General features: G+C 39.5%; 2 protein-coding genes across 9 annotated transcripts in view; one reads left to right on the forward strand and one right to left on the reverse strand.

Annotated features, from left to right (window-relative positions):
• Acbd5 (acyl-CoA binding domain containing 5) overlaps positions 1–21,697 on the forward strand; it is a 39,220-nt gene extending 17,523 nt beyond the window's left edge. For 4 of the 8 annotated variants that reach the window (XM_087207265.1, XM_087207262.1, XM_087207258.1 and 1 more), the window contains 8 exons: positions 450–584; positions 1,569–1,772; positions 2,705–2,811; positions 7,717–7,978; positions 9,691–9,890; positions 14,066–14,104; positions 14,395–14,504; positions 19,749–21,697. In XM_087207265.1, the coding sequence (XP_087063391.1) occupies positions 450–584; positions 1,569–1,772; positions 2,705–2,811; positions 7,717–7,978; positions 9,691–9,890; positions 14,066–14,104; positions 14,395–14,504; positions 19,749–19,761 (1,070 nt within the window). In that variant the 3' untranslated portion in view covers positions 19,762–21,697. The remainder of the gene's footprint in view (positions 1–449; positions 585–1,568; positions 1,773–2,704; positions 2,812–7,716; positions 7,979–9,690; positions 9,891–14,065; positions 14,105–14,394; positions 14,505–19,748) is intronic. The other 4 variants (XM_087207261.1, XM_087207263.1, XM_087207260.1 and 1 more) reach the window with 4 other exon arrangements.
• The window catches only part of Mastl (microtubule associated serine/threonine kinase like), a 42,295-nt gene continuing 31,393 nt past the window's right edge, over positions 12,877–23,778 (reverse strand). The window contains exon 14 of the transcript XR_015449690.1: positions 12,877–13,003. The gene's annotated coding sequence lies outside the window, so the exon portion shown is untranslated. The remainder of the gene's footprint in view (positions 13,004–23,778) is intronic.

Below are 23,778 nucleotides of genomic sequence, written 5' to 3' on the forward strand. Positions count from 1 at the left end.
CTGAATCTCATGTTTTCAGCAAGTTAGCAAGCATCTCTTCATCTATTACATATGAAGGTCATTTATGTATACTTTTACTATATTTTTAAATTTCATTTTGAGATAGGATCTCACTGCATAGTCCAGATTGACCTCAAACTTGTGATCCTCCTGCTTCAGCCTCCTTAGTGCTGGGATTACATGCATGTATCACCATGCCTGGCTTATAACTTTATTATTTTGATTAATGTTAATTTAAAAGTAACCTATCCCTTTCTTAAGATAGCTTTATCATTTTTGTTATAGATTGATAATTGAAGGAATTTCTCTTTATATAGGTACAGAGACAGAATACTATTAATTATAAAATTCTAATATTTTAATTCAAAGTGATTTTACTAGTTATTTGTAAATTACAGCATTATTTTCTATTAGCACATTAGTGATTAAGTGGCCATTTCATGTTCTAGATCTTGGTAATGTTCTTACTTCTACTCCAAATGCCAAAACTATTAATGGAAAAGCTGAAAGCAGTGATAGTGGAGCTGAGTCAGAGGAAGAAGAGGTTCAGGAGGAAGTAAAGGGAGCAGAACAAAGTGGTAATGGTAAGTTTTGGATAATAGGTTAGTAATTTTGTACTGAATAAGAAGATACAAAGGCATTTGGGCTGATTGGTACCATGTCAAGTGAGCACAAGTGGTGGGCTATGGGCTGTTGTCTCTGTACGTAGGTTTGCTGTGGATTGGAGCGCTCTACTGTAGAGAACAGGGATAACCAGTCTTAAGAGAAATAAGTATTAATTGAAGGCTGATGAGAGTAGGCCACTCCTCCAAATGTACTGCATGAAATGCTGCGTTGGACATGTAGTACTTTAAGGTATTATCTCCAATGCATATATAACCAAGGACTGGAAACAAGTTAAACTCTCAATTATGAAAAATAAAATGGAATTCAAAGAATAAGAATACAGGCATAAATTTTGTCTTGTTGCTTTGTCTTGTGGTGCTGGGGATCAAACCCAAGGCCTCACACATGCTAGGCAAGCACTGTGCCACCGAGCTGTGCAGTACTTATGTTGTCCCCTGGCATGGGTTTTGATGAAGAGGGAACACTGAAATTGTGGGGTTCTACATTCCAGGAGCTTTGTTAAGTACTACCAGTGATTTGGGGGAAGACTGTTTTAGAAAAGGGAGACAGACATGAGAGTAAATCACACAACTTAGTTTGCCTTCACTTTCCAGTCTTTAAGGATCTTTTTATCAACTTTGTAGACCCCTTTGCAGTGCTAGATCTCATCTCTGTACCAGTTTGCCTGTGCCTAAGAAAGTGTAAAGACCTCGAGAGATTATTTTTTAAAGGGGATTATAGAAGATTCACAGGAAATGGAAGGAGTTTGGAAGCTAACACAGGTTTTGGCTGAGCTCTCAGAGTACAATAAATCTCTTTTCAAGGGTCTCCCCATCTCTGACCCAAGTAGAAAACCTTCAAAAGAGATTATTCAGGTTGGGGAAATGACTAATGGATATTAGCACACAGTATGCAGAAGTTGACTACTATGAATTTTTATGACTTGCCATTTTTCTTAACAGATAAGCAAATGATGAAGAAATCAGGAGAGCATAAGAATTTGGAAGTCATTGTCACTAACGGTTATGATAAAGACAGCTTTATTCAGGATGTACAGGATGGCATTCAGGCCACTTCTTTCCTGAATGGTGGAAGGGCTGAAGAAGTAAAACCTGTAGAGCAAAATGTGGAGCAAACTGGAAAAACTGCTGTCTGCGTTCACCAAGGTATTGTCCCCCGGTATTTCTTTGTCTAGCCTTTTTCCTGTGAATAGTATTCTTTAATAATTTTAGGATATTTGGGAATAGTTCAGAATTTTAAAATATTTTAAAGTAATATTTTAGGGTTTAATAATAAGGGTTTATATTTTTGAAAGACAGTGGATTAGGGCCAGAATTTTCATATTTTTGTTGAGTTTTTTTTTTTTTTTTGGTACCAGGGATCAGACTCGGGTCCTTGGGCTTGTGAGGCAGGCAGCGGAAACACTGAGCTAAACCCTCAGCCCCTTTATTGAGACTTTTTGTGTGTGTGTTATCATATGACATTTTAGAATAAAATCTTTGAAATTTTTACTTTTACTCTTGATTATTTATTTTGACCTCTGATTAAATGATGCCTTTGTTTTCTAGTCACCTAGAAAAGTTACAGCCTTTTCATGTTTTAGGGCTCTAGGAGTGAGCCTATGTACGTGATGAACTATTAATATTGTAGAAGCCAGCCCAGAAACATCATTTCTTAGTGTAATCAAACTTGCATTGTTGCATCCCAAATTGAGGGCTAGTCCTAACTATTAGTTTGTTTTCTCATATAAGGTCATTAGGTTTTCTAAGATTTTCTCAGGGCAGTGTCTACATAGAATTCATTGACAAAATACGTTTTCATCCTTTCAAATAAAAGCTATCAACTAAATTGAAAGTTTTGGTAAGTTAAAGAAAGTATGGGGCTGGGGATTTAGCTCAGTGGTTCCGCCGCCTGCCTCTCAAGTGCAAGGTCCTGAGTTCAATCCCCAGTACCCCAAAAAAAAAAGTATGACTTGATAAATCAAATTTACATTTCAGTATGAACATAATGTAGAATTGATCCATTTTGAAAATGGAATAAATAAGTGTATTTTTTGATAGAATATACTTATACTACCTGGATATTTGTTCATATTTAGATATAAATGATGATCATATTGAAGATGTTTCAGGGATTCAGCATTTGACAAGTGATTCAGACAGTGAAGTTTACTGTGATTCTATGGAGCAGTTTGGACAAGAAGAGGTAAAAATGACATTTTCTGATTGGTAAGTTTTCAAAGTGGTATAACAAAATTCAGTGCATAACTTCTGTTAATAGCAGATGTACATGCTGTTCATCACTTTGAAAACATACTTCTAAAATATTTAAACATTCATATTTTTATTTTAGTGAATTAAAATACATAAAATTCTAGAGTATTCACAGAATAATAATTTAGAGTATTCTAATTAATTGTTTAAATTAATTTATAAGAATCCTGAGAAGATGGGATGAGGATGCAATGTGTTTGACACATTGAGTAATGAAGAAAATTGAACAGTTTTAAAGCAGTCTGTCTTCACATTGATTGTAATCCATTGGACTAAAATTGTTGTGGAAATAATCTTCAAATTTCAGTTAATTAAGATTTAATATTAGAAGAGAAATATGAAAAAAATTTATGTCCATGAGGGTTTTTTTTAATGAACATTTTTTTTTTTTTTTTTGGTATCGGGGATCGAACTCAGGACCTTCTGCTTGCGAGGCAAGTGGTGGAACCACTGAGCTAAATCCCCGGCCCTAGGGTTTTTTTTAAACTTAACGTTTTCTGAAAACAGTGACAGCTGTATTTCTGTTCGACAGTTTCACATCCTTTCCCCACTCTTTCCTTCTTCCTGCTCTAATGCAGTTTCATTGTGTCTTAGAGAAAACCTTGTAGTTTTTCCCTCTGCAATAATCATTTTCACGTTTTATGTTTTCCTCTCTTTTTCTTTTTTTCTTGTTTTGGTACCGGAGATCGAACTCGGGACCTTGCGCTTGTGCAGCAGGCGTCGGAACCACTGAGCTAACTCCCCGGCCCCTTCCTCTCTTTTTCAATTCATAATGCAACTGAATATAATTCTTAAATTTTCTTCACTTTTAAAAACATGCAAAAAAAAAAAAAAAAAAAGGAAAAAAACCTAGCTTTGGTCTGGGGATTTAGCTCAGTGGTTCTGCCGCCTGCCTCCCAAGCACAAGGTCCCAAGTTCGATCCCCAATACCAAAAACAAAACACAAGTAAAAACATGCAAACAAAGTATTTCTTAACTAAGCAGAAACATAAACAAATAGCACACATGGGAAAAATGATGACGAGGACAAACTGAGAATGAACTAAAATTGGTGAAAGTGAAAATGGAAAACAATAAAAACTCAGATCCCTTTTTGGCTAGGTGTGGTGGCCCCATCTTTAAGCCCAACGCTTGGGGCTGAGGCAGGAGGACTACAATCTCAAGTGCAGTCCGCACAGTGCAGCGAAGAGATTGGGTAGGGTTAAATCTCAGGAATTAGCCCGGTACTAAACTGTAGTTTTGCTCCTGTTTTCTCTATAAAGCAGCAACTGGCTGAAAGCCTTCGTAGGGCTGGCTGTGTCTGGATCTTATGTAAATAAGACCTTTCTGCTGTTGGGGTTTTGCTCAACACCCGCCCTGACCTGCGCTGTTCTTCACCTTTCTGTCCATTTGGCCTGGAAGACGCTGCCTTCCCAGTCCATGCATTAATGCCTGTGGTCCTTTACACCTGCCTCAGGCGTCTCTTCCTGAAGGAAACCTTGCTCTAAGGAGCCATTATTATTATTATTATTTTTTGGTACCGGGGATCGATCTCAGGCCCTTGTGCTTGCGCAGCAGGTGACGAAACCATTGAGCGAAACCCTGGCCCAAGGAGCCATTATTAATTTGTCCTCAGACTTCCTCTCACTATCTTACCATTGAGATATTTAGCCTACCTGTTGATATACTTAAAACCTTTTTTTTTTTGGTACCGGGGCTCAAACTTGGGTCCTTGTGCTTGCGCAGCAGGCGGCGAAACCACTGAGCTAAATCCCCCGCCCACCTTTTTAAAATTATTACTTTACCATATTACTTTCAACTTCTTATGACAGATGATTTGGATAAATCATTATTTAAAAAAAAGTAAATATTTGAATCTTTTTTCAGGACTTTTGTAGTGCTGTTGCACGCAGTGATCTTTTTTGCCTTGCTGCTGGTATTTATATTACCTTGGTTTTTGTCCTTTCTGTGGAGTTCCTTGTCCAAAAGCGCTGTGTTACACCCCTGGTCTTACCGAATCCACGAGGTGATGGAGGATTCTGTGCTTGCTTGCTTTTCTTATTTTAATTTTTTAAATGGGCCTGGAGATTGAACCCAAGACCTTTACAGTGAGCTACATTCCCAGCCCTCCCTCCTTTTTATTTTGTATTTTGAGACAGGGTTTCTTTAAGTTGTCCCGGATGGACTCAAATTTGTGATCCTCCTGCCTTAGTCTCTAGAGTGCTGGGATTACAGGCATGCAACCGTACCTGGCTGAGGACCACATGCTTTCTGTTGCCTCAGCCCACTTAAATTACTGTTTGAAACAGTCTTTTTTTATTTCAAAGTTTTTGTTTTCAGGCAAGCTAGGTAAGTTGAGTATTTCCTAGGTCCCGTTCTGAAAGGTGGGCATTTCTTACAAGTCCCCAGTGATGCTGCTGCTGGGGTCTGCAGACCACACCGGGTGCAGAGCTCCAGTGCCAGTAGAACTGGGGTGTATGGTCGTCAGTCCAGCCCTCTTCCCTTCCTCTCATCCGATACTCTGCCGTCTGCTGTTCAGAGGAGACAGAAGCCACGAGGCTGCTGCTCCTTGGATTTTGTGCCATGACTCTTCCTTCTTTAACTGACTGTAAGCTGCTCCTCTTCACTCTTTGCCACCTTCTTGCCACCTCAAAGCATGACATGATCTTCCCGTTTCTCTGCATTGCTGATTCCTCCTCCTTCGGGGTTTCATCTTTCCTACCCTTTCTACACCATCACCATCCACCACCATTGTTTCTCTTCTGGCTCTTTCTTCTCAAAATACACATTCATAGCCCTTCTGTCGTTGAAAGAAAATATTCACTTAACTTGGTGATACCTTCTAACTGTTGTTTTACCTCTTTCCTTCACTTTATGACCAGGTGTTTTTTTTGTATTCATGTATTGTATTCATTTACCTTAGTCAGATTTTTGCCATACTTGCCAACACGTCTCTGTTGCTAAATAGAAAAGTTACTTTGTATTTCCGGTTCCTTGAATACCATTAAACAATATTAGCTAAGGTCTCCTTGAAAATACTCCATTGTACCATTCTTTTAAAGCTGTCTTTTGTGTGATAGGGGTTGGTTGTTTTTAACCTCTCAGGTTTCTTGTAGGCTTCCTCTTACGGTTTTCTTTTTCTGTTGAATCCTTAAATTTAATGTTTTCGGGAAAATAACCCTAGTTATTGCTTCCTTGGTTTCAGCCATCACTCACAGGCTGAAGACTCTTGAAATGATAAACCCAGTGTTTTATTTCTCTTTGGAATTGCACGTGCCCTACTAGACATCCCTAGGGACCTCACATTTAACTTACCCGTGACCACCATCATCTCTTTCTGTTCCCTGAAATCTCCTTTTCATCCACATTGCTTAGCTTGCTCAGTATCACTAGACCTTCTTGTCCCCAGAGACTCTCCCTTACTTTAACCCCACATTCAGTCTTTTTAAGGCATGTTGATTCTTTAATCTTAAAAGTTCTCAAAGCATCCTATATCTCAGCTGTTTTATTCATGCTGTCATTACATGGATTCTACTTGTTTGTTCTTCCAGTCACAGTTTCTGTCATTTCTTCAAGGGCTTCCTGACCAAGTTTCTACCCAGCCTCAGTATGGTTTAGGTGCTTCTCCTTTGAGCTCCTGTAGCTTATCTTTTTCATTAAAGTTTAATAGAACTTTAATAAAACTTATGGAGTGTTATTGTAATAATCTTCACTGCCTCCTCTTACTAAGGCTGTACGCTTCTTGCAGGCAGGGATCTTCATAGTATTCTTCGAGTTTATTGTAGTAACTAAGATAAGCATTACAAATAGTGACTAAAAAAAATACAGTAAGTGTTAAAAAACTTACTATAGTTAAAATCATATTGCCAAGAATGATGGGGTAAATGTGTTCAAAATAAGGAGGAATATTTTTGAGGGGGATTAATGGCAACTTTTTTTTTTTTTGGTACCGGGGATCGAACTCCTTGGGTCCTTGCACTTTCGAGGCAGGCGGTGGAACCACTGAGCTGAATCCCCGGCCCCTGCAATTTGTCTTTTACTGTACTCAATTTTTTTTTTTGGTACCGGGGATCGAACTCGGGTCCTTGTACTTGCGCAGCAGGCGGTGAAACCACGGAGCTAAATCCCCGGCCCCGAAATATTTTACTTTTTCTTTTTTTTTTGGTACCGGGGATCAAACTCAGGACCTTGCACTTGTGAGGCAGGCACCAGAACCACTGAGCTAAATCGCCAGCCCTGTACTCAATTTTTAAAACATTTACCAGATTTTATGATCATTCCTTGTTGATCTAATGTTTACAGCAATTTTGTCCAATAAAAACATTACTGTTTGTTTTCCTCTACCTCATTCACTGAATTTGGCACCATGCATCTTACGGACCACGAAAGATCATGTTTTTAATTGATTGAGGAATCGAGGCTGCCATGACAGGCCAACTAAAGACACAAACAAGTTCTTCCAGAACTAATTCAGAAAACGGAAAGAGTGATGGGATAAGTGTGTTTCAAGTAATGGGGGAGTATTTTGAGGAGGAAAAAGGCAACGAGTCTCCTACTACAATAAAAACCTCAAACATTCGCTGTAGTATTTAGTCAGACTTTACTGGCATTTACATATTTCTTCAATAATCTATGGATCTGTGCGGATTCACTGCCAAAACTCAGCCCCTTGCGCACGGGCAAAGTGTCTTGTAGCCCAGTGTTTCTTGCCAACTGGAAACTAAATGTGAATCCAAGAGTTTCTTAGGAAAAAGAATATTTCCAGTCATAACATGAAAGAACATTGTTTCTTTTACCATGAAAACTTTGTGGTGTATATATGTACAGTTTTTGACCAAATACCATTTTAAATTTATAGTCTTTAGATAATTTTACGTCAGACATTGGACCATTTCACTATTACGTGGGTGGTGATCCCACCACACCCTTGGAAAATTCTGGTTTCCCTGAAGATGTTCAAGGACCACCCGGAACTGGGAGCATTGGGACTGTGCAGGTGGTAGCAGTAAAAGGTGAAGTAAAACATGGAGGAGAAGATGGCAGAAGTAACAGTGGAGCACCACCCCATGAGAAGCGAGCAGGAGAGAGCGAGGAACTCTCTAATGTCAGAAGAGGGAGAGGTAAGCATTGCCGTTCTCACCCCGAGAGCTACTCTTTGTAAAGTACTGAAATGGAGGAGTTCTAGGCGGAAAAGTCAATAGGACATGCACAGTGTAAAGGCCACTGAAAGGTGTAAGTTATCCTTACATAACATCTAACAATTTTTCTTCATGTCTAGTTCTCTCCTTTGACTCCATGCATGGAGCACTGTGTTCTCTGAAGTACCAGGGAAAAGATTTTTATTTCTAAATCTTTTATCACATTTTTGGAGGTAATCAAATTTTTGTTCTGTTTTCCACTGAGCACTCACTGACTGTTCCAACTGTGCTCCCCCCCCCCCCTTTATAGGTAAAATTTGAATTATCTTTTCCACATTTCCCCACTTAGGGGAATTTAACATTGTAAAAATAAATGTAATAGTAATCACCGGGCACGATGGCTCATACCTATAATCCCTATTATAGGTAGGCAGTTCAAAGCCATTCTGGGCAACTTAGCAAGATCCCGTATCAAAGTAAAAAATAAAATTAAAAGAAGGGGCCAGGGAATATAGCTTACTGCAGATGCCCTAGGTTCAATCCCCAGAAGGGAAAAAAAAAAAGAAAAGAAAAAAGGCTTGCTATGATCAAGTAATAGAGTAGAGTAGGGAAGAAAATGAATATATTCATTTTAATTGTTTCTGGTAAGGAATTAATAGATACTGTAAAAAAGAATTAAGAGGAAAAAAGGCTGTTATAGAAAGTTATTGTCTGTGGTATAGTATGCTTAGCATGCATGAAACCCTGGGTTTACTCTTCAGCACTGAAAACAGATTTTTTTTTTTAATAGTATTAGGGATTGACCCCAGGACTTCCATACTGAGTTACATTCCCGGCCCTTTTCTTTTCTTTTTACTTTTTTTTGGTCTTGGGGATCAAACTCAGGTCCTTCCACTTGTGCAGCAGGTGGCGAAACCACTGAGCTAAATCCCCGGCCCAACCGGCCCTTATATTTTATTTTTTAAATGTTTACATTTTGAGTCTAGGTCTTGTTAATTGCTAACTTCCCCATGCTGGGCTTGAACTTGTGGTCCTCCTACTTCATTATAAGCACTACCACCATCCTCAGCCTCCCAGGCTTTTATTTTCAATCTTGTTACCTTTTTGTTTTTATTATTATTATTATTTATTTATTTTTGCTTTTGAAACAGAGTCTCACTATGTAGTACAGTCTGGCCTTGAACTCACTATGTGCCCAGGTTGGCCTCAAACTCACGCTGATCCCTCTGTCTCAGCCTTCCAAGTGCTGGGATTACAAGCATGCCCTACCGCCCCTGGCACTGTTACCTTTTTATAAAGAAATTTTTAACATACACTGTGAAAATATATATATATATATATAATTTGTGAATTATATGCATAAAGTCATGTACTAGCATGTTGTGTATGAAATCTTATCAAAAAATTTTAAGAATACATCAGTATACATGGAAGATTATATAATTCTTTAATCCTAAAAGGTTTTTTTTTTTTGAGACAGGGTCTCGCTATGTAGTTTAAACTGGCCTTGGGTAAATAGTTTAAACAGGCAATCTTCCTGCCTCAGCCTCTCCAGTGCTGAGATTATAGGCTAAAAGTTTATTTTATATACTTCCTGGTAGCTTCTACTCTACATTGGAGATTAGATCTCAAAGAGGTAACAGGAAATGAATAAAGCACATGAATAAAACTGACATTTCCCTCTCTTCAAATAGGGCACAGGGTGCCGCATCTGAGTGAGGGGAGCAGGGGCCGACAAGCGGGGAGCGGAGGCGACGGCGAGCGCTGGGGCTCGGACAGGGCCCCTCGAGGCCACCTCAGCGAGCAGATTGCACTGGTGCTCATGCGGCTGCAGGAGGACATGCAGAACGTGCTGCAGAGGCTGCACCACCTGGAGACACTGGCCGCATCGCAAGTAAGCGTCTGCTTCGCCGTCCCGTCCTCTTCCTTTGGTCTTCCCGCAGGGGCAGTGACTCTCTGCTGGTCACATTCACACAGGTCACACGCTTTCACACATTTTCACAAATTTAATGACTTTTAAAAAATTCAAAGAGCTCTCTGTAAGAATATTGTTTTAGAAAAGACTGACCAAAGGCTGGTAATCCTAGCACTCTGGGAGGCTGCGGCAGGAGGATCGCAGTGAGTTCCAGGCCAGCCTAAATACATAGTGAGTTCAAAGCCAGCTTGAACCACATAGCGAGACCCTGTCTTAAAAAAGACCTTTTAGGATTAAAGAATTAAAGAGTTTGAGTCCAACCTGGGTAACTTAGGGAAACCCTGTCTCAGTATAAAAACTAAAATGAGTTGGAGATGAAGCTCAGTACAACAACCTGGGTTCAATCCCAAGTCTTGCCAAAAAAAAAAAAGACAAGAAAAGACAATACAGCTAGTAAGCTGCAAAACTTTAAACAGAACCCAGTCATCCTGTACCCTGGGCTAGTGGTCTTTCCACTGTGGCAGATTGCTGTCTTATTTGAATAGAGCCAGGGAGCTGTCTCTGGAAGAAGTACCAGAAGAAGGGGAAAAAGTTCACAGGAAGACATAGATCAGCTTACTTCCTTTGCAGTGATTGCTACAGGTTGAGCGTTTCTATTCAGAATGTTTAGGACCAGAAGTGTTGCAGCGTTTGGAATATTTCCATAGACTTTACCAGTTGAGCATGTAGAAATTTGAAATCAGAAATGCTCCCAAATTCGAAAACCTGTTTAACTGTTGAATGTCATTTTAGCACTCAAAATTTTAGCAGATCTTGGAGCATTTTGGATTTTGGGTTTTCAAATTAGGGATGCTCACTCTGTGTTATATGAGATTTTTCCTTTCACGAGGAAAAACAAAGTTGAGAAGAGGCTGGGGATGTAGCTCAGTGGTAGAGTGCTTGCCTACCATGTGTAAGGCTCCGGGTTAGATCCCTAGCACTGCCGAACAAACCCACAAAAAGCAGTAATCTTAATTTTGCAATAGTAGTGGGATAAAATGATGAGACAGTGGATTTCTAAATAAGTAGAAGCTATATACAAGCTACATGATATTTATTGGTAAATATCTTTAAAGCCAAAATAAAGTTATGTTAAAAACTGTGTTGCTCCAGAAAGAATGGCTGCTATCAAGAAATCAACCAATCACAAATGCTGGTGGGGCTGTGGGGAGAAAGGAATCCTTCTCCATTGTTGGTGGGAGTGCAGGCTGGTGCAACCACTGTGGAAATCAGTGTGGAGATTCCTCAAAAAATTAAAGTTAGAAGTCCCATTGGACCCAGCCATTTCCCCTTCTTAGTACCTTCTTGAAAGAATTAAAAGCATCATAGCACAGCGATAATGTGCACTCATGTTTGTAGAGGGACAGTTTGTAATAGCCAGAGCTTGGAAACAGCCCAAGTGCCCATCAGCCAACTAACAGATAAAGATGTGGTCATCCATAGAGAAGGATGAGGTTCAGACATTTATAGCTCAGTACATGCACCTGAGACCATACTCTTAAATAAGAGTTTAAATATCATGTTTAAATACCACATTGTTTCTGTGGTGTGAGTGGAAATAAGGACTAAAATGTGTAATAGATGTTGGGAATGGGAAGAAAATGTTCAGATGGGAAGGGGAACAAGGGAGAGGGAGGGAGAAAGAAGGAAAGGACAAGATAAAAAGTGAACATAGGAGGAAAAATGGAAACAAAGCTTCTGTACACGGGAGGGGAGGGGAGGGGAGTGGGAAAAAAGAGGCGGGATGTATCATGTATAGGTGCAAATTGCCTACAATGTGTGGGTTTGTGTTTTTTAATTTTTTTTTTCCCGGTACTGAGGATTGAATTCAAGACCTTGTGGTTGGTTGCGAGGCAGGGCCCATGCCACTGAGCTACATCCCTGGCCGGCCCTACAATGAGTGATACCATTATGTATGCCTAAAATGTACCAGTAAATGTTTTCCTATTAAACACACAGAAAGCGGCCATTCTGGTGCATGCCTGGGCAGCCCTCTTGGCTGGCGGAGGCCGGAGGGTTCTGTCAGGTAAAAGGGCCGAAGACCAAGACCAGACCAGGCCACAACAAGCCTTTATTAGGGGAACAGATCTGCTGAGCTGTCTCTGAACAAAGGAGAGACAAAAGCAACATGGCCGGGGCAGGGAGAGTCTTTTATAGAGACTGGGGTGGGGTTTGTAGGGGCTGAGGCGGGGTTGAGTGAGGTAGGGACTAGGGAATGGAGGAGCCGGTGATGTCACTAGGTGGCAGGAGGTGAGCGAGTATTAGGTTACTCTCTAGGCGGGAACAGGGGCATGCTGGGAAGAAGGGTTTGTTCTTTGGTGGGAGCAGCCATCTTGGTGTGACGTCACACAGGGGAGGGGGCAAGGCACCATAGAAGAGGGCAGCTACTATACATAACAGCTCCTGAGGTAGTGGGAGACCTATCATTCCAGGCTTGAGCCCAGCCTGGGCCTTCAGGAGGCCCTGGCCCAAAACAAGAAGGGCTGCAGATGTGTGGAGCTCATTGAGAACAGCCTGCTTTCAATCCCCAGCACTGTAAAAGCATTTTAAATATTTGAAAAATAAATAAAATTTAAAAATTACGCTGGCAGTGGTGGTTATTTCTTAGGAATTTTCCCTTGCTATTCCAGATCATAAAAAAAGATGCATATATAGTTCCGCTCAATAGTTTTCACTCTTCCCTAGCATTTGTGCGGAATAGGTAGTTACTTTTTACATTGGAATTTGGCCACCTTGAGTTTCATTCCAAACCACACTGACTGCTGTGACATTGGATAGTCATTAGATAGCAAAACACACACGTTTTGTAAGTCTGCCCTTTACTACACTTACTCTGGGGAAGTGCCATACATAAATTTCGGATTGACTATTACTATGCCTACAAAGCAGGATTACAACTAACAACATAGGGATCATTACCTTGTCCTGAATCTTTTCGCACTTGGAGCATTCAGCTGGAGTATCCAAGAACTGTAAAGTTCTGTTTTAGGGCTGGGGATTTAGCTCAGTGGCACTGTGCATGCCTCGCAAGCCCAAGGTCCTGAGTTCAATCCCTAGTACCGAAGGGGAAAAAAAAAAAAAGTTCTGTTTTAACCTCCTGGTCTGTAAGGTCTAATGCAATATCAGAGGCATTTAATTTAGTTTCTCCTATTAGTCCCCGGAGCTACTAGAAAGCATATTACCCATAGCGAAGAAGTATAAAAGCCTGCCTCTCCAGCTTCCCTGCTGTTCTCACTCTGTGTCACAGGGTGGCCTTCCAGCTGTCCCTGAACACGCTAGCAGGCTCCGTCCCATGCTGGGCCTTTAAACTTGACACCGCTTCCATGCAGAGGCTGTTTCCCAAGTCACTGTTCTCAGCCTTCCTTGGCCACTTGATTTAGAATGCTTCCAAGCCTTCCTTTCTCTCACATGTCCATCTCTGAAGGAGATTTGTGTTTGGAATCAGCCAAATCGGAATCTAAATGTCCTAATTTTTCCTGCTTAATTTATACTACTTTTTTTTTTTTTCTCCATGTTTTGAGACAAGGCTTCACTGTGTAGTCCAGGCTGGGCTTGAACTCACAGCAGTCTTCGTGCCTCAGCCCACTGAGTGCTCATGTCCCAGGCATGCTCCACCATGCACTATTCCTTTAATAATCTGTAATGCCAGCAGTTCTTTTCTCATATCTATCATATATCTCTTCTGCCGTAACTTGTCATGAATTGCCAAAACTGATCTTTGGATAGTTTACAGTCTTTGTTTTAATTAATTATCAAGGCTACACTTCTCAAATGTGTTTGTACATTGATGGTTTATATGGAAACTAAAGGAGTTAAGAAGAATTGAGTAGATAATTTAGTAAGACCATACAAGAAGTCAGAGCTTAAACTGATTTGAGATTTAATATTGATATTTTTGTATAATTTGAATTTTAAAATGTGAAGTACCAAAGGTAATTATTTAGCCCAAAGTTTTAGAGACCTTGTCCTTTGATCAATATGAGTTCAAGAAAATCAAGACATAGCTAGCAGAAAAATAAAGAATAAGCTAACAGTTTCACCCCTTTTACAGATAGGAAATTGAAAAATAACTTTTTATTTTGTTAAGGCTAAATCACTTTCATTTGTATTTGTAGGAAGAATCAACATTGCAGTCTAGTAATCAGCCCTCGCAGGTAAGAAATTTTTCTCAAGTGCTAGGTTTTAAAATGAGTTAAAATACATTTAGATTATATAAGATCCTTAAAGCATTTTGAATAAATTCTACATTTTACTAAATACTTGTTTTATGTTTAAATTTTAAGTACTTCTGCAAATCTGCTTCTTGAGTTATGCTCTGAAATGTAGCATATCTTCTTTAACAGCAGTGAGGTCTGTTACTGGTTTAATATTTTTAAAATTATTAATTACATTTTTAAGTTTATTCATGCAATATTTAATAATTGTGGTAAATTTATTTTCTCAGAGACCGTCTTGGTGGCCCTTTGAGATGTCTCCTGTTGCATTAACTTTTGCTATTGTATGGCCTTTTATTGCCCAGTGGTTGGTCCATTTATATTATCAAAGAAGGAGAAGGTAATACTATAGTTTTAAAATTTGAAATGCTGTATATACTCATAACCCATAGTAGACAAAACTTTCAGCAGCAAGTAAGGGCATAGGTCCATTTTCTAGATAAGTTGTCATACTGAACGTCTGATACCGATCCTGAGACTAAAACTACCTTGAAAATTATATCTAAGTAGTTGTACATCTTTGATTTATACAAGAACATGAGTGTATGTTTATTTTTTTGGGGGGTACCGGGGATTGAACTTGGGACCTTGCGTTTGCGAGGCAGGCGGTGGAATCACTAAGCTAAATCCCTGGCCCGAGTGTATGTTTCTTAAATTTATTGGCTTATTAAAAATGTACTTATGGGCCAGGGATTTAGCTCAGTGGTTCTGCCGCCTGCCTCGAAAGCAGAAGTTCCCGAGTTCGATCCCCGGTACCCCCCAAAAAAGAAAAGAATGTACTTATACTCTGAAATGTAATTTGGGGTCTTTGCTGATATAAAGGACAATGGAGAGGTAAGCACATAATGATTGCTTTCTCTTTATATACCTTTAAATGTGGACATTGACATTTTAGAAAAATTTCAGCCTTGTGTTGACTGTCTAGAATTAGGGATTACTTTAATTTGAGAGCCAGAGTTCCAATGTGTGATGAGATAGGTATGAGAATAATTGACCGGAATCTCTGAAAGTGTCCTGATAAAAATCTTCAAACCTAAACAAATGTTCTTTTTTAGACGCTTTTGAAACTGAATTACCTTCCATGGACATGTGGACAGACCATTACTTCACTCTGTGGCCTCGTTCATGATGTTTTCAGTGTCTCATCACCAGTTCCCGTTTAGTAATAGCAAATGGGGAAAAGTAGTAGGGCCCTTGCTAATGATGTGCAGTAAATACGTTTGAAAAATCTGCCACTTTAAATATTTGACAGGGGGGCCGGGGATTTAGCTCAGTGGTTCCAGCACCTGCCGCGCATGCGCAAGGTCCCAAGTTCGATTCCCCGATACCAAAAAAAAAAAATAAATAAATAAATATTTGACAGGTACATTTTCCCTTTACCAAAGAAAAATTTAATAAAAAGCTGTCTATTTGTCTTTTACATAAAAGGGGTAGGCAGCATTGTAAGTACTGTATTACATTTTACAGTACTTAGACTGAAGCAACACGCTCTTAGGTGACTCATTATAAATGTTCATTGTTTATGTTAAAAGAGTTTTTGTGTTGCCGGGAATGTAGCTCAGTGGAGCCGCCACCTGCCTGACAAGCACAAGGTCCTGCATTCGATCTCTGGTACTGCAAAAAAGAAAAAAAACTTAGAAGTGTAAAGAGTTTATATTCATAAATTACCTAATTACGTTTTCTCATACATTTTCTTGGGGTACATATGCCACTTTGAAGAAAATTAGAAGAATTTCAGAAGCATAAGTTACTTTCCTAGCAATATTAATCCTGTTTCCATCTATTTGTTTATGTATCATCTTAGTTAAGATATAGACCATAATATAAATCTTTTTTGTCATACATTTTAAATTTCTCCTGTGATGGTTGGGTGTAGTGTTGTTCAGTGTTTTAAATTTTTTTTTTTTTTTGGTACCGGAGATTGAACTCGGGTCCTTGCTCTTGTGCAGCAGGCGAGGAAACCACTGAGCTAAATCCCCAGCCCTCAGTGTTTTAAATTCCAATATCCCTAGTAATAGGAAGAAAAAGGAGGCAAACCTTTGCTTAATATGCATTAATGCTGGACTTAAGTAGCAGCACAGGTACACTAGAGGTGTACATATTTTGTTTGCACTGTGTTTCAAAACTCTTTTTCTTCATCTTTCGTTTTCAGTGCTAGGGATCAAAAGTGGGTGCCCACACATACTAGGCAGGACATTTACCACTGAGCTGCCCCATAAGCCCTCAAAACTCTTGTTTTCCTTTGTAGAAAGCTAGGAGTTAGAGGGTAGAGAAATTCGACCTAAGACAAAAATCCCTAAAGTCAGATTAGTAACGTATTTCATGTTGAGGGTAGAAGCAGTTTATCACTTCATTAGATTAAGAACATGAACCAGCTGGGAGTGATGGTGCCTCCCTGTAATCTGAGCATGGAGGCAGGAGGACTGTGAGTGTGAGGCCAGCGGGTTGAAGGGCAGGCTGGAGTATACAGCAAAACCCTGTCTCCAATGATGAATGAATCTCTGCCTCACAGGTCACAGGAAATTGGAGTGTTTCTAAAATTATTATTTTTAACGTTCCTTGCTAGTACAAAGCTGTTGACCATTTCTAAGTGTCCCTTGATGTTCTAGATGTCTCTGAATGGTTAAAGTTTTTAATTTCCTACTTTGTTATTGAGTCTATTAACCTTTCGCTGTATGTTAAGTGTTTGTTTATTATAAATGGGAATTTATGTAATACTGTCCAGCTACGTTTTAATGAGGAATAGTGTTTTAACATATTGTTTGATAGTATATGTGTCAGATTAACTGGACTTGGAGGTAGAGCCATATTGGGTAAGGGACTAAGTTTTAGCCTTGAGGGCATGTTTTAATCTGGCAGCAATCTTTAATAGGAAAGTTAAGGAAATGAATGCTAGAGAACAGTTTAGGATTAAGAGAAAAGAAATGAGTGGAAGGGAATTAACAGGAAATCTGATTGGGATTTGCTGCTTGATTTCTTTCCTAGCATAGAAGAGTGAATTTAAGGGTTTCTTACACTATTCTGCTCTGGAAGTAGGATCAGAAACACATTTTGTGTGCGAGACAGAGTGTCATTTGCAGACTTCTTACTCAGAACTAGGCTCTGGGGATGCAGCTAAGTGATACAGTACATGGCTAGCATGCTGGGTTTGATCCTCAGCACCACAAACAAAACAGAACAAAACAACACAAAGAAACAAAACAATGAGTTAAATACTGAAAGCAGGTTGTTAAATCCAAGATTCAGTTCACTTTCTCTCCCTGTCTCTCCCTCCCTCTCCTTTTCTCCCACTCAATACTAAACTACATCCCCAGCACCTGTTTAAATTAGTGTGTGCTTGCCTGTGTGTAGTTTTTATTTTGTTTGTTTTTTGAGACAGGGTCTAGCTAAATTCCAAAGTTGCCCAGGCTGGGCTAGAACTTCTGATCTTCTTGCCTTAGCCTCCCAGAGTGCTGGGATTACAGGTGTGTGCTATGTGCCTTGCTCTTTTAAACTACTGCTTTGAAGGAAACAGTGTTTCTAACCATTTTCCTTTCTGAGCCTCGCCAGATTCATAAATTTACTATAATGTAACTTTCGGGCTGGGGATTTAGCTCAGTGGTTCCGCCACCTGCCTCGCGAGTGCAAGGTCCCGAGTTCGATCCCCGGTACCAAAAATAAAAAATAAATAAATATAATGTAACTTGCCTGGGCACACTGAGTCTTCAGTCCAGGGATAATCGATAAAACTGGTTGGGCCAGGGATTTAGCTCAGTGGTGCCCCTGCCCGCCTCGCAAGCTTAAGGTCCTGAGTTAGATCCCCAGGTACCAAACAAAACAATACATGAACTGGTTTGGAGTGGAAGGAAGAATGTTCTTTTGCCTCGAAGGCAGGAGATTCTGATAAAAGAAATCGGCCAAAGATCCTGAGAAAGGGAAGGAATTTCATAGCATAGAATTCTGGGTGAGGGGAATGGCAGAATTTCCTATTCCTTTTTCTGTCATTTTTCTTCCAAGATCACACTGTACTCTCCATTTTGTAAGTTAACTAAACACACACACATACATACAGCCAGAGAAAGATCCCATTCAAAGCCTGAAAAAAACATGCTAAAGTTCTGAAGATAATGATTTATATTTAATGACAATAAAAGATTGTAATGAAATCTGCAAATAACTGTTTTTTGTTTTTTTTGGGTTTTTTTTGGTACCAGGGATTGAACTCGGGGTCTTGCACTTGTGCGGCAGGTGCCACAACCACTGAGCTGAATCCTTGGCCCTGCAAATAACTTTGTATACCAAGCTACATCATGTACTCTTCTGTGTTCTGCAGCTAACATTTCTGCTGGAACCTCACTCAGGCACTGTCTTTAGAACCACTCCCATCTGTCTTAGTCTTTGTCGACCATTTCATTTCCTCCAGGGGCCTGTACTTTTCCTGCTGTAGGAGTCTCCTCCTGTTAGGTGAAAATTGATCTGATTAAAATGTCACTCATGCCAAGCAAGTGTATATAAGAGGATTTCTGCAGTGCATAAAGAATGATCAGATTACTTCAAATACCACTCCTGCCAAGGGGTTTGCATAAGAATATTCTACACAGAAGAATAAATCTGCAAGGAGAGAGTTTCAGGCATTTTGGCATCTGGAATGCTGGGGACGGTTTGGAGATTGTACAGCAGTGGAACCTTTCACAGAATTCAGATCATATGTGATTGTTGTGTTTTATGCTAATAAGCCTACCCTGTTCTGGTAGCTCATTCACTCCGCTGTCATCAAAACCATCGTGTTATATATACCCAACTTTTGGGTTATACACCTCCACCTTCCCTGTCATTAAACTGAGCTCTTTTGAGGGTTAAGAGCCTGCCTCATTTATCATTGAATCCCTGGTGCCTGGTACAGTGTCTAGAAAATAACAGCTACATGACATGTGTTGATCAAATGAATAATCTGGATTGTTAAGCTTTTTTATTTCACAACTTTGCTGTTTGGATAAAATTGTGCATTAATTCCTCCAAATCTTAATTGTATAGTGGCCAGTAAGAAAAAGATGAGAATCTAGAAGATAAGAGAGGAGGAATGTAGATTCAAATTATTAAACACTGAAGCTAGGTGTGGTGGTACACATCTGTAATCCCAGTACTTTGGGAAGCTGAGACAGGAGGGTCACAAGTTTGAGCCTAGTCTAGGGAACTTAGTAAGATTCTGTCTCAAAATAAAGAATAAAAAAGGGTTGAGGATATAGTTCAGTATAGTGGCCCTGGGATGAATCCCTGGTACTACAAAAATGACAAAAATCCCAAAACAAAACAAAAAACATAATAGTAAAAAAACCCTACAGCTTGAGACCTGGAAGTATATTCATTGGTAGAGCTATAAGACTCTGGGTTTAGTCCCCAACACCAAAATAAATAACTGTTTGATAATTTCAGCACCTGCAATTAGGTCTTTCTTATTGGACAGAGAAAACAGTTTCATAAGGACAAATTTAAATGGTATTATGTTATCATCTGGAGAATTCTTTGGTTTGGATGTGTTTCATATTTGGGTTGCATTTATACTTACACAAAATTGAGTTTTACTTTTTCTTTGTTTGTTTTAAAGAAAACTGAACTGAAGAGTGATGTTTTACTCAAGAAGACTGCTGGCCCTGGATGACCTCGGAATGAAATGGGCTGAGGATCGAACTCCGGTCCATGCGCTTTCAAGGCAGGCAGTGTAACCACTGAGCTAAATCCCCAGCCCCATGAGAAGATCTTAATTATATTTCTTTTCTGCTGTCCAGTAGTTTGGTTTGTGTACATTCATACATACATATATATTTTTTGCACTACACAAATGATAACATTTTAAGGACTAATATTGCTCATACTTGAATAGTCAACCTCTACTAGATAGTAAGTAGCATACATAGATTTTCCTTACCCTTGAACTCGAAGGACATTAAATTAATTATTGTTTGGTAACATGTTTTCCTGATTATCTTCCATAGAGAAATTATAAGCTGCTTTTCCAAGGTACAATTGTGATAATGAGATCAGATTTATAAGCAGATGTCTTTTGTAAATAAAATATAAGAATGTAAACCAAGAGTGAACTTCAAATGAGCTTGTAGCGGTTCTATGCCAGTCACTGAATTGCAATTCAAGCAATAGAAAACTGCTGGAAGAGTCTTCTCTGCATTCACACTGTGGGCTGCATATCGTCTTTCTTGGGCATTCACAGAGCAGTTCAGGCCTCATTATTAAAAATTACAGCACTTTCTACTGGCCTTTTTTTTAAAAATGATCCACAGAATAGACATAACCCGCTGATGGCAGCGATGAAAAATGGGCTTGATGTAGGTTTAAAAGTGTATTCTGAGGCCGCAGGAGACTAATAAGATTTTAATTCAATCATATAGATTTTTTTCTTTTGTAATCATTTTGCTTTAACTGAGGATATCTAGTGTCTGCTTCATAGGGTGCTTTGAAATATAAATGAAAACTTATTTATACTGTTTTTACAAAGGTTAAAAAAAAGGAAACACGAAAATCACTTTTCTGCAACTGGTGAACTCTACAGACTGGACTCTTAACCTCTTAGTGCCTCACCTTCCTCTGGAGTGTAATATTTGGCTGTACCTACTTACAGGGGTATTAGAAGGATTTACAAGCTAACGGGCCATATGCTTCCATATGAATAACGCATGCCCAACTATATCCCACCTCTCACCTCGACCAAAAGGAAGACTGTTACTTAGACCCTTGAAGACTACACTTAGAGAGTCATTCTTCCTGTATACCTCCCAAAGCTCCTTGTTCACTTAGGTATACCATGTGCTTTAAAGAGTTCTTTGATTCAAAAGCTTTGTAGCAAATAATTTTTAAGCATTCTGGGTATTATGACATTGGGTTTAGCTTCATATGTTCAGTCTGTTAAATAGGAGGGCCAGAATTAATCCATGGCTAGTATAAAGGGTACTTTGTTTGATTTGAAAAAAAAAAGTGTGAGTACAATTTGCTTTTCCTAAACTCTTTTTCTTCTTTTCTTTCATGAAACTTGTTTTATTTTTTATTCTTATCTTGATTAAAATGCATTTGTCTGAAAGGATCTACTAATACTTGTTTTTTTAAAAAAACCTGTCCTCTACCTATTTAGGAAAAAAAATGAAGCAAGTAACTAAATTATATGTAGAAATAAAGTTTAGACCTGTGGACAGGGATTGTTTTCAAAAATTAGGTAACATTTGTGTATCAGAATGGTGGCTCTTCTATTAGTATATAAATAAAATGCTAATTAAGGATATAAAGAGTTGTGATTAATTATAAGTAGTGAGGGTAGCTAACTTCTAGGGATAACCATTTTTATCTTATTCCAGAGTCTTATTTTATAGCACTTTGTACAAAATTCTTGTAAATAAAATTAAAGATGTAATTATAGGCTATAGTGTTCTGCTTTGTTTAACAAGAACCTCATTTTGAATTGACAGCTATGATATTTTTTTAATGATCAAATTCTTTTGTTTCTTTACTGTAAACCTGAGTTAACAATAAAAGGTTACTGAGAAATGGTACGGGCTTTATTACTTGTCACTGTTAAGTTTATCGATTATGTACCAAGGACGAAATGAGAGTATTGGGAATTCACGTAAACTGATGCGGACTGTAAGCGAAGCCATGTTGTTGTGTATAATTTGATAAAAATCAGAAACAGGCGAAATTTCACTTACGTTAGTTACCTGGTTGAGAATATTAGTTACCCAGTCAAAATCTTAGTTTAATTCTTACACCAAGTAGGCTGCCACAGCTGCTCTGCTCGGACACAGTAGCTCCTCGGGGAGCTCGGTGAGTCTGTTTTGACACGTGTGTGTAACTTGGAGATTCTCTGCACACTGGTCAAAGTGACCGTCAGCTGCTTGTATCATGTGAGACATCAGTGTTTGCTGCATGTAACAAATCCAGCACAGGGCCTTGACCACCCAAGGGCTTTTTCATGTGCCAGAAGTCGGGCTGCGCCTTTAGGCCCCTTGTCTTCTGTCTCACCACACGGAGTGTAGCTTTCTGCTCCTGCCTGCAGTAGGGGAAGGCGGAGAGTGAAGGGCGGGAGGCAGTTCCCAGTGGTGTTTTTCTGTCTGATCAGGTTGGGAAGCCTTCAGGTTTCTTGAGAGTCTCAGGAGATTCTGCCTCACGTCTCATTGGCTAGAAGTGGTCTCTTCTTTGTAAAAATATTTGAAAGGCTGGGCATGGTTGCACACACAATCCCAGCACTCTGGGAGGCTGATGCAGGAGGATCACCAGTTCAAGCCTAGTCTGGGCAATTTAGTGACTTGGTGAGACTCTGCCTCAAAATAATAAAAATGGTCAGGAATATAGCTCAGGGCAAAGGCCCTGGGTTGAGTCCCCAGTACCATCCATCCATCCATCTGTAAAGAATAAAGCCATTTCTTTTTTGAGACAGGATCTCACTGTACATTCCAGGGTGACCTTGAACTCAATGTGTACCCCAGGCTGGCCTTAAACTGGCAGTGATCTCCTGCCTCGGCCTCCCGAATGTCATGTACAGAACTTGGACTCATATTCTACGTAGCCTTTTCAGACAGGCAGCTTTCACTCAGTAATATGCATGTAAGCTTTCATATTTTTTATGTCTTAATAACACATTTCTGTCTTTGGGGGGGGGGTTGAATCAGGGTCTCCTAGGTAGTTCAGGCTGGTCTTGAACTCACGATATAGCCCAAGCTGGCCTTGAACTCATGGCAGTCCTGCTTCAGCCTCTTAAGTGCTGGGCGCCACCACACCTGGCTTCCATTTCTTTTTAGTATTAAGTAAAATTTTATCGTAAGGATGCATCACAGTTAATCCATTCACCTCTTGAAGTCATCTTGATTGCTTCCAAGTTTTGGTAATCATTAATGAAGCTGTGGTAAATATATGTGTGTAGATTATCGTGTGGGCATGTTTTCAACTCATCTGGGTAAATACCAAGGAATACAATTGGTGAATTGCCTAAGAGAATGTTTAGTTTTGTAAGAAACTGCCAAACTGTCTTCCGAAGCATCTGTACCATTTTGCAGTCCCACTAGCAATGAGTGGGAGTTCCCCTTGGTTATCTTGTCAGCAATTGGTGTTATCTGTGTGATAGAAGTGTTGTAGTATTTCATTGGTTTTGGATTTTTTTTTTTTTTTGAGACAGAGTCTGGCTGTGTAGTTCAACCTAATCTTGAACTCACGATGTAGCCCAGGCTGGCCTCGAACTCACAGGAGCAGTCCTCCTGCATCAGCCTCCTGTGCATTTTCTTTAGCCTGCTAAGGTTATATTGTCCTAGAGGATCTGGGGGCCATATTTCTTACTACCTTGGAATAGCTTTTTCTTTTCATTTCAGTAGCTTTAATAAGGCCAATTCCTAGAAATGTAGTAGACAACGTAAGGAGTCAGAAGCAGTGAGGAATGTCTGTCCCTTGATCTATTTAATTCCTGTTTGCATGGGTTCTAAATTTCTTTTCTGAAAGCAGCTGGTTGCATTTCTGACAGTTGCCACGGCCCTGACTGGCACAGGGAGTTCTTCATTCTTGTGCCTGTGTGTAGGATGTGGAGCCAGTCTGACTGGACGAACTCTGGCTTTGGCACTTTCAGCTATGCAGAATGGGGAAGT

This window comes from Heterocephalus glaber, unplaced genomic scaffold (assembly GCF_053883595.1).
Source record: "Heterocephalus glaber isolate CG9 unplaced genomic scaffold, H.glaber_assembly_v1.0 deba00000768, whole genome shotgun sequence".
In the NCBI taxonomy this organism is placed as follows: Eukaryota; Metazoa; Chordata; class Mammalia; order Rodentia; family Bathyergidae; genus Heterocephalus; species Heterocephalus glaber.